Below are 11,066 nucleotides of genomic sequence, written 5' to 3'. Positions count from 1 at the left end.
TGAGAGTTCAAATGTTTTATTTTCTGGTACAGTGGATGAACAGAGATCCTAAAGGAAGATAAAATACTGTTTATGTACGCAACAACAGCGGCAAGAATTCTCCTAGCCCCAAAATGGAAACAGCAAGTAATGCCAATGAAAGAAGAGTGGCAGATGATGGACTTTGTGGAATTGGCGAAGCCGACAGGAAGAATCCAAAACCAGCAAGATCAAGTATTCCAAAAGAACGGGAATAAATTTATACGATATTTATACGATATCTGAAAGATTACTGTAAGCAATTAACATCGCTAGCAGGGTTGTCCGAAGACTCGTAGTGAAGAATTTTCTCCCTTTTTATTTTAACATAAATTTCAATGACTTTTGTAATGAGCTAATCAGAACTGGAAAATGTATAAAATGCAATGATATGAAGGTTTACTTTGAAAGCCGTGAGCCGGGAGGGAAGGAAGTCTATAGGCTCAAAAGAGCCGGAGAGGTAAAGTGGATAGCAATGATGTGATTATATATTATTAAATGGAAAACTAATAAAAATTATATTTAAAAAACCACACAAAAGTTTTCCCCCTCTAAATACACAGCTAGGACACCCTCTCCCTTATGCTGCCCTATGCAGTGTGGTACATCTCCCTCCCTCTGAATATAATGCGTAAAGGCAGAGTGAGACTGTAGAGTGTGAAAATGCAGAGATCACTTCTCTTCCTGGAGTTCGATACCTTGCAACATTTTCCCCCAAGCTTCAAAATCCAATGCCACTTTGAATTTCTTGAGAGATGGAAACACTGGCACCACATTTTTCTCATTGTCTCCAGAATATTCCTCCTTCTTCTCTTCACTACTTTCACCCTGTTCTTCATTAGCCTTCTCATCTTTCGCTTCAGCTGCATTGTTGTCATCTTTGTTTTCCTCCTCCTCTATTGAGTCTTTGGCTCTGAGAAAACAACAAGCACCTGTTTACTGGGAAAGGCTGATCTGCCCCACTGTATTACTCCTGCTTGTTGCTCCTAACAGGATGTTGCCCCCCCAAAAAGAGGCCAGGCTGATCTGTGGCAAGCCCTAGAATTGGTTGGAGAAGCCACTAACTTTCAAAGAGAAGCCATATTTTTCAACTAAGCAAGAGCAAACTGGAGGATCAACGTTCGTGGCTTGACATGTGTTCCATCAGAATAAATATGATTTTGGCTACGTGGAAGATACAGTGGTACCTCGGGTTATGTACACTTCAGGTTACATACGCTTCAGGTTACAGACTCCGCTAACCCAGAAATAGTGCTTCAGGTTAAGCACTTTGCTTCAGGATGAGAACAGAAATTGTGCTCTGGCGGCATGGCAGCAGCAGGAGGCCCCATTAGCTAAAGTGGTGCTTCAGGTTAAGAACAGTTTCAGGTTAAGAATGGACCTCCGGAATGAATTAAGTACTTAACCCGAGGTACCACTGTACTTGACATTATGTTAGAGCTATGTTAAGTGCTGCATGGAGCCGCCATTTTAATTTCATGCCCACCCGATTGTGGAAAAGCAATGATTCCGCACCATAGACTATGTAGATGGGGGAGTAATGTGAATGCAGTAAAATGGTCTTTTTAAAAAACTGAGCTGCATTCACTTGGGGATGAGGACTAAGGGGCCAAACCAGAGGTGGGAAACCTCAACCCTGGAGGTCAAATGAGCTCCCTCCAAAAAAGCTGTCCATGTGGCCAATGAGATTCTCCCTAGACCAACCCCTCAATGGTTTCCCTTCACACTATTCTGGGGTGTTTTGGCTTGGCTGGAATGTGTGCTTGACCTATGAAAATGACTATCGTTTGCCTGGATGGAGAAGAGAAAGGGATTTGTGGCCGTGTTTAAAAAGTGGCCTTCTGTACAAAAGAACATTTTGCATTTATTGCTGCCCTGTCCGCTTTTGCCTCAGACCCACACCTGCCATCAAGTTAAACCTAGGAACAAGGAACATGAATGTTAATGAAGGGAACTAGAGAGGTGCCACACGAGAATGAGTTCTAGACACCTACTTCTTCGGCTCCTCAGAATCCACTTTGAAATTCCTTTGAAATGAAAACACTGGCACCGAAGTTTTCTCATCGTCTTCAGAATATTCCTCCTCCTCTTCACTACTTTCATCCTGTTCTTCATCAGACACACACCTGCCACCAGGTTAAACCAAGGAAATAAGGAACATGAATGTTAATGAAAGGAACTAGAGAGGTGCCAGGGACACGGGTGGCGCTGTGGGTTAAACCACAGAGCCTAGGGCTTGCTGGTCAGAAGGTCGGTGGTTTGAATCCCTGCGACGGGGTCAGCTCCCGTTGCTCGGTCCCAGCTCCTGCCAACCTTGCAGTTTGAAAGCACCTCAAAGTGCAAGTAGATAAATAGGTACCGCTCCGGCGGGAAGGTAAACGGCGTTTCCATGCGCTGCTCTGGTTCGCCAGAAGCGGCTTAGTCATGCTGGCCACATGACCCGGAAGCTGTACGCCGGCTCCCTCGGCCAATAAAGCGAGATGAGCGCCACAACCCCAGAGTCGGACACGACTGGACCTAATGGTCAGGGGTCCCTTTACCTTTAGAGAGGTGCCACACAAGAATGAGTTCTAGACACTTACCTCTTAAGCAGCTCGCTAAAACTCAATGTCACTTTTTTCTCCTCGTCTTCAGAATATTCCTCCTCCTCTTCACTACTTTCACCCTCTTCTTCATCAGACGACTTATCTTCCTCTTCAGTTGCATTGTTGTCATCTTTTCCCACCTCCACCTCTATTGAGTCTTTGGCTCTGAGAAAACATGAAGCCCCTCTTTACTGGAAAAGGCTGATCTGCCCCACTGTATTACTCCTGCTTGTTGCTCCTAACAGGATGTTGCCCCCTGCCCCCCCAAAAGAGGCCAGGCTGATCTGTGGCAAGCCCTAGAACTGGTTGGAGAAGCCACTAACTTTCAAAGAGAAGCCACATTTTTCAACTAAGCAAGAGCAAACTGGATGATCAACGTTTGTGGCTTGACATGTGTTCCATCAGAATAAATTTGAAAGGAGGCTTTCGGCCATGTGGAAGGTACTTGACATTATGTTAGAGCTATGTTAAGTGCTGCATGGAGCCGCCATTTTAATTTCATGCCCACCCGATTGTGGAAAAGCAATGATTCCGCACCATAGACTATGTAGATGGGAGAGTAATGTGAATGCAGGAAAATGGTCTTTTTAAAAAACCGAGCTGCGTTCAGTTGGGGATGAGGACTAAGGGGCCAAACCAGAGGTGGGAAACCTCAGCCCTGGAGGTCAAATGTGCTCCCTCCAAAAAAGCTGTCTATGTGGCCAATGAGATTCTCCCTAGACCACCCCCTCAATGGTTTCCCTTCACACCATTCTGGGCTGTTTTGGCTTGGCTGGAATGTGTGCTTGACCTATGAAAATGACTATCGTTTGCCTGGATGGAGAAGAGAAAGGGATTTGTGGCCGTGTTTAAATAGTGGCCTTCCGTACAAAAGAACATTTTGCATTTATTGCTGCCCTGTCCATTTTTGCCTCTGGCTCTGCCCGTCACTGGGATGTGGCCATGGGCGGTTGCCCCAAAATGAATGTGGCTCTTGGGCTGAAAAAGCCACACACCCACACCTGCCACCAGGTGAAACCAAGGACACAAGGAATGTCAAAGAAGGGAACCACAGAGGTGCCACACAATAATGAATTCCAGACACTTACTGCTTCATCAGCTCCTGGAAGTCCTACATGAAAGATAAACAAGTTTAGTGTATTGATTTACAGCGTCTTCACAGTCAATTAGAAAGAATGACTAGAAAGGGCTTCCTCTCGCTTCAGATGTCAGCCGTTAGATCAGACTGCCTCAGCAGGAGACATTGGAAGATTTGCTGGAAGCCCAGCTCCACCCGGAACCTCCTGCCCCGGAACTGTGCCAGCTGGTCATTATAGGAACAACCTATAGGAAACAGGCGTCTGCGTTTTGCTTTTTATTCTCCTCTTCCCTCCCTATCCCTTTTTCCTTGTGTGTTGTGGGTAGGGACTGTTTTGTTTTGACTATGTAAACACTCCTCTGGGAGCCTTCTTGGCTGAAGAGCAGGGTACAAGTGCTCCAAAGAAAATAATTAAGAAATAAATGTGGCAGCCAGGTCACCACCACCACCATAAAATATGGCTATTGTTATCATTTCCTCAAACAACATCTAACTGGCAAAAAAGGGTAAACTGAAAATAGTAAAAAGAGACCCTAGTTTTGGCAAGGAACTCCTCATGGTTTGGCAAGAAGTGATCCAGGGTTTGGCGACATCCTGTTTGGGTTACTCTAGTCAAGTGCCTCATACTGGGCATGCCCTTAAAGGTGTTCTGGAAACAACTGAAATGTGATGCCAAGCATGTCTGCTGGATTCGGATGGTATAAGCACCTCATTCTCTTGCCTTCTCTGGCTTCCATTCGGTTTCTGGGCTCAGTTCAAAGGGCTGATTTTTGACCTTCATGATCTGGGACTCCTGTAAGTAAAAGGTAAAGGTACCCCTGCCCATACGGGTCAGTCTTGCCAGACTCTAGGGTTGTGCGCCCATCTCACTCTAGAGGCCGGGGGCCAGCGCTGTCCGGAGACACTTCCGGGTCACGTGGCCAGCGTGACAAAGCTGCATCTGGCGAGCCAGCGCAGCACACGGAAACGCCGTTTACCTTCCCACTGGTAAGCGGTCCCTATTTATCTACTTGCATCTGGGGGTGCTTTCCAACTGCTAGGTTGGCAGGCGCTGGGACCGAACGACGGGAGCGCACCCCACCGCGGGGATTCAAACTGCCGACCTTTCGATCGGCAAGCCCTAGGCGCTGAGGCTTTCACCCACAGCGCCACCCGCGTCCCCGGGACTCCTGTACTTCTATCTAATCTCAGTGTGTGGGCCTCATCCACCCTCCAAGAGGTTTCCTTCTGCCTCCCCTCCCCCCGCTTCGCTCTCAAGGAGCCAAACACTTTTGGCACTAGCAAACAGATAGGCACAAGGAAGAATTCAACATTGCGCTAAGGCAACAGTTCCATCAGCGCAAGCATTTTAGCATGACAGATGAACGATCTGCCCTCCCCTTCTCCCATGTGCAATTCCGGGGTTCCCCCTGACCACCCAAGTCATTTTTAGAGGGCGCATGGGAGAAAGCTCTCTTGCACCAGCAAGAGTCCTTATCTGAGCTTCCAGGTAAAGGTAAAGGGACCCCTGACCATTAGGTCCAGTTGCGGATGACTCTGGAGTTGCAGTGCTCCTCTCACTTTACTGGCCGATGGAGCTGGCATAAAGCTTCTGGGTCATGTTGCCAGCATGACTAAGCTGCTTCTGGCAAACCAGAGCAGCGCACAGAAATGCCGTTTACCTTCCCGCCGGAGCGGTACCTATTTATCTACTTGCACTTTGACGTGCTTTTGAACTGCTAGGTTGGCAGGAGCAGGGACCGAGCAATAGGAGCTCACCCCATTGTGGGGATTCGAACCACCAGCCTTCTGATTGGCAAGTCCTAGGCTCTGTGGTTTAACCCACAGCGCCACCCGCGTCCCGGGCTTCCAGGAGTGGGACTCACTCATTGAATCCCACCCACAGTGCTGTTGTGGATGGAGCCCAACACCCGAGTTGGAAGAGTTGTTAAGAGTCTCCTATGCCTCTCACAAAGCAGTTTAACAATCAACCTCTCTTCCCAATGAATTCTGGGAACTGCAGCCATATTAAACCAGATCTAGTCTAGCTATATTGAATCTTGTTATTTGGCCAAGAACTTTCAGTCCTACATCACCACACACATCCGCTGGACCGCATGGTGTTTTGCAGGTATGCCTCTGATCGGAGCTGGTCTCACCTTCAGAAAGGCCACGTGGTCTGTACTTTCTAACGCTGCTTTAACCTTGTTAATAATCTCAGTCAGGGAAGAAATGTCGTTTTTCAGGCAGGAAAAGGCATCTTGCATTTCCTCCCAGTTCTTCTTCCTCTTCTCCTGGACAGTCTTCCTAATAGCCTTCTCCTTCTCATCCAAGATCTGGTGAAGGGATTCAAATCCTGTGGAAATGTGATTTATGATATCTTCGGTACAACTCTGCAAGTGGTGGGGAGAAAAACACACACACACACGAATTAATTTCATTTTTAGTGTTAGTGAAAAACAAAGCAGATACGCATTCAAGGCAATAAAAATCAAACATAACGAAAGGGTGATTTGTCCCGTCACCCCATCAAGAAGATTTTGAATTAGAAAAGTTTCTATGGAAAGTAATCATGATAATGATAATAATAGTAATTGTCAGGGGTTCAGGAGCAGAGGGACAGGAGAGGGAGGAAGTAGAGACCGAGGGAGAGGAATCTGAGGGAGAAGTCAGCGAGGGTAGCCATCCGAGGTCTCTAAGTCTCTCCAGTGAATCAGAGGATTCACAGAAAGGGGCCCCAGTGGTCAGAGCCAGGGGGTTGCCAGAGGGAACACCCCAGGAAGGAGGGGCCAGAGGGGACTCAGAGAGCAGCAGCTGGAAATCGGGACCAACTTTCCCACCGGAGAGCAGTAAGGGGGAGGAGTCCCAAACATCGGCAGCAGGCAGCCTTCCGTCAGCGGAAGGACATGAGTCAGGGTTAGCCACGCCTGCATCAGAGAGCGAGGTAACGGTCAAAAGGAAGGTCAGGGGCAGCGCGCGCGCGCCAAGTTCAAATGTACAGGAGGGGGGCGCAATGGGCAGTCCGGAGAGAGAGCCGGGTCCCAAAGCCCGCCGGAGAGAAGGGGAGGAGTCCGAAGGGTCCGCTTCCGAGGCATCCCGGAAAGAAGGCACCCAGGGGGGTAGTAGGACCCAGAGGAGGAAGGAGAAACGTAGAAGGTGGAGTAAGGCTAGAGTCTTAAGCTGGTGTACAGGGGGCGGAGACTCAGACGAGGCTTCGCTGGTCTAGGGTTTAGACGTAGAGACGCACGCTAGTGTTTGGAAATGGAAACTAAATGCCAATAAAGACTTCTGTACAGTTCTAATGGCTAGCGTTGGTCTTCTGTGAGCTGAGACCGGGAGGCAGTCTCTGACAGTAATAATAATAATTTATACCCTGCCCATCTGGCGGTATTCCTCAGGAGATTTTGTGCCTGGATATTATGAAACATAAAAATGGAAATTTAACCTTCACAGCCTGAGATTAGGGCTCCTTGTGATTATCAGGGACAGGGCCTTTTCAGTGGTGGTGCCCTGGCTTTGACACACTTCCCCACAAAAGCTTGCCTGGTCCTGGCACCTAGAGTCCAGTGTCTTTCCAGTGCCAGATGAAGACCTTTTTAAAAATTTCCCAGGCCAAGCTTATGCTGATCTGCTTCACCTGCACTCTTTCGATACCATTTTCAGGTTGTCTTCACAGATTTCAGGTTTGTTTGTTTTTTTGCTTATTTCTGAACACAATTCAAAGTGTTGGTGCTGACCTTTAAGGCCTCAAATGGCCTCGGCCCAGTATACCTGAAGGAGTGTCTCCACCCCCATCGTTCAGCCCGGACACAGAGGTCCAGCACTGAGGGCCTTCTGGCAGTTCCCTCACTGCAAGAAGGGAAGCTACATGGAACCAGTCAGAGGGCCTTCTCGGTGGTGGCCCTCCCATCAAATGTCAAATAAATAAACAACTATCTGACTTTTAGAAGACATCTGAAGGCAGCCCTGTTTAGGGAAGTTTTTAATGTTTGATCTTTTATCATGTTTTTAATACTCTGGTCGGAGCCACCCAGAGTGGGCGGGGTATAAACGAACAAACAAAAAATTGTAATGCATTAGTTGTTCTATTGTGCTTTCTATACTTTATTGTAGGCAACAGTGAATTTCAAGGGCGGGCTATAAACAAGGACGTTAATGCATGCTCTTTAAACCACAAAAAGTGTGGGGAAGCGGAGTTCCACAATCCCTTACTGCTTTTCCTTTACCTTTAGCTCCCCAATTGCCTCCTTCTGGTGTATTTTCTCCTCTTTGGCCTCCTTTAGACGCTCCTTCAGAGGCTTTAGGTATGGCTTCAGCTCCATCTGTGCAGCAGAGAAATCAACAGGGGTTAAGAAGGAAGGAAGGCTTCAAAAGCATGGAGGAATATGTGGCCAGGTGGAACTGCTGCTTAGCTCCGCCAGGTGGGGCCAAGGCTAGGACCACCTTAGCACAACAGGGGTGCTGCGTAGGGCATGATGGAGACCAGGGAGAATGAAGATATACCGTATTTTTCACTCTATAAGACGCACCAGACCATAAGACGCACCGAGTTTTTGGAGGAGGAAAACAAGAAAAAAAAAATTCTGACTCTCAGAAGCCAGAACAACAAGAGGGATCGCTGCGCTGCAAAAGCGGCAATCCCTCTTGCTGTTCTGGCTTCTGGGATAGCTGTGCAGCCTGCACTCGCTCCATAAGACGCACAGACATTTCCCCTTACTTATTAGGAGGGAAAAAGTGAGTCTTATAGAGCAAAAAATACGATAATCAGTGCTTCCCCCCCTTGAAAAATGTTTAGGGTTACTCTCATTTTGACTCAAGAAAATCATCGTTTTATAGTTCAAATCAGGGGAAAATAACTAAAGCAAATGGACAAAAGTACAAAGATTCACAAACTGTTTAGAGGTATGCGTCCCCCTGTGTCCCCCCCAGAAAAAAAAGCGCTGGATATAAAGTTTTATAAGGACAAACAAGAAACAATATGTACAAAACAAAGGAACACAAATCTAAAATAAATATCATGCACAGGAATAATAAAGGACACAGAACTTCACTTGCAGAAATATAAATTATTAAATGTATTAATATGAATGGAAGTTAAAAACGTTGTAGCTGTTGCATTGTTGCAGGTTTTTCCCCAGTTAATGAGACAGACACGGGTTCTTTGAGAAAAGTTTTATTAAGCTGTGCAGCTGGCTTCAGCGAGATAACTCTCAAAGGCTGGGCCCTGAACTCAGATTGGAGCTGCTTTTGATACCATGTCACAAACAAACCTCCATGGCACCAGAGCATGTGCAGAGTGTGATCACACAATTTTGCAAGCAAGCAGACGACAGTCTCCCTTCCCTTTCTGCTGACTTCTGCAATTTCTGATGAGGCAAGAAGGCGTTGTCTTGTGGCTTCAGCCTGCAGATGTTCAGACTGCTTTTTGGTGTCAAGGACTGCTGAGGCAAGCTGATTTTCTTCAGTCCTCAGTTCCTAATTCCTGCACTATTCTGGTAACTTGAGTTAGCCCAACCCTGGTGACTCACCCACCATGAGTTGGGGTGGCTCTTACAATATCTTCTGCTCTTCTTAGAGCAGTAAAGGTAAAGGACCCCTGACCATTAGGTCCAGTCGTGACTGACTCTGGGGTTGCGGTGCTCATCTCGCTTTATTGGCCGAGGGAGCTGGCGTACAGCTTCCGGGTCATGTGGCCAGCATGACTAAGCCGCTTCTGGTGAACCAGAGCAGCACACGGAAATGCTGTTTACCTTCCCACTGGAGCAGTACCTATTTATCTACTTGCACTTTGACATGCTTTCAAACTGCTAGGTGGGCAGGAGCAGGGACCGAGCAACAGGAGCTCACCCCGTGGCGGGGATTTGAACCGCCGACCTTCTGATCAGCAAGTCCTAGGCTCTGTGGTTTAACCCACAGCACCACCCGCATCCCTCTTCTTAGAGCAGGGTTACTTAATTCTTCCCTCAGTATAAAGGATTATGATTAAGACTGAAATGAAGCAGAATTACAATGGACGCTCAGGTTGAGAACGTGATCCGTGTGGGATGCATGTTTGCAACGTGCAGCGGTGCTTCTGCGCATGCGCGGGTTGCAACCCAGCGCTTCTGGGCATGCGCAAAGCGCGATTTAACCCTCCTGCGCATGCGCGACTGCCGAAACCCGGACGTAACCTGTTCCAGTACGAAGAAATGTAACCTGAAGCGTCAGTAACCCATGCTATGACTGTAAATGAAACTATCATTCCTTGAAATCTAGCGGGGGGGGGGGGTTCCATGTAAAATGTGTAATTGGCTTTTTAATTGATTGATATTTTAATTGTAATTTGGTATTGATAAAATGTGGCTTATATTGGATTTTTATAATAAAAATTATTTTATATGTGCTTTTTATATGTACCTTTTTATATATATATAAAAGGACTATCCTAACACGATCCAGTTAAGCAGCAGTGAAGCTGTCTGAGCTCTGAAGCAGCACAAAAACTACGTTTTCAAAGCCTGTTAGAATCCTTAGCAGACCTGCGCGGTTGTGAATTCCTGGTCTGATTTTTCTGAGTCAACATCCTTTGCCTGCCTGGGCTGAACGAGGTCAAACCGAGCCTGTGGTTTTGTAAGGCTGTCCTCACATTATGATCACCCACCGCTCCCCGCAGCCCACCCAACCCCGAAGCAGAAATCTTGCCACTGACCTGCGCGCATTTCACAGCATCTTTGGTCGGCAGGAACTCGTGGCCCCGATGCGCGGGCTGATCCCGGCAGATCACGCAGATGGGGACGCGATCCTGGCGACAGAAGAGCTTGAGCGGCTCCTCGTGCTCCTCGCAGGAGCCAGCTGAGCTGGCCCTTGCCTGGGGCTCCTCATCCAGCTGCAGCTTGCGCGCTTTTTCCGCGAGGTTGTCCAGAACCCTGTGGCGCCTGACTTCCCGCAGTCTGAAAGGGCAGCGGCACTCCGGGCAAATCCCTCTGCCCCAGCCGTCGCGGGCGCAGCTCTTCAGGCAATCCAGGCAGAAGTTGTGGCCGCAATCCAGTACGTGGGGATCGCGGAAGAGGAAGAGGCAGACGGAGCACACCAGATCGTCCACCAGGCTGGAAGCCATGATCCCAGGGGCTGCAGGATCGTCGCCTGCGAGCGCGCTGGCCCTAAGACACTTTTGCGCAAGGCGCCGCTTGAGGAAAAAGGCGCAGAGCGATTCTGCTTTCAGATTCACTTCTGCATTGCTGGAAAGGGTGGAGCAGTCAAAGAAATCAGATTCACGGGGGTCATCATTTTCTCGCTGCTCACAGTTGTGCCTCATTCAGCTGCACTCTCCACACCCAGTTCCCTTGCACCATCCTTTTGGAGATTCATGTCTCCAAAAAGGTCTCCTGTCAGTAGAGAACTGGAAGCCATTATTGGCATTAGAAAGC

The 11,066-nt window shown here is 48.0% G+C and overlaps 1 protein-coding gene across 1 annotated transcript; it reads right to left on the bottom strand.

The window, feature by feature from the left end:
* Positions 1-11,066, bottom strand: LOC114591968 (E3 ubiquitin-protein ligase TRIM17-like). Its single transcript, XM_077925226.1, has 7 exons — positions 10,349-11,066; positions 7,887-7,982; positions 5,820-6,053; positions 3,692-3,714; positions 2,601-2,768; positions 2,013-2,144; positions 1-931 (listed from the first exon to the last, which is right to left on the bottom strand). Exons 1-7 carry the CDS (start codon positions 10,952-10,954, stop codon positions 691-693), a joined length of 1,500 nt encoding a protein of 499 aa, XP_077781352.1. The 5' UTR covers positions 10,955-11,066; the 3' UTR covers positions 1-690.

Source organism: Podarcis muralis, chromosome 2, assembly GCF_964188315.1.
Source record: "Podarcis muralis chromosome 2, rPodMur119.hap1.1, whole genome shotgun sequence".
Taxonomy (NCBI): Eukaryota; Metazoa; Chordata; class Lepidosauria; order Squamata; family Lacertidae; genus Podarcis; species Podarcis muralis.
Note: the sequence above shows the minus strand (reverse complement) of the source record. Positions and strands in the feature narration are given on the sequence as shown.

Excerpts from the sequence above, each read along its gene's own strand:
- LOC114591968 (XM_077925226.1), bottom strand. The coding sequence starts at position 10,954 with ATGAGGCACAACTGTGAGCAGCGAGAAAATGATGACCCCCGTGAATCT. Across the intron at positions 3,715-5,819 it reads ACCACGTGGCCTTTCTGAAG|GACTTCCAGGAGCTGATGAA; the intron begins GTGAGACCAGCT and ends TCTTTCATGTAG. Across the intron at positions 2,145-2,600 it reads TTTAGCGAGCTGCTTAAGAG|GTGTGTGTCTGATGAAGAAC; the intron begins GTAAGTGTCTAG and ends ACCTGGTGGCAG.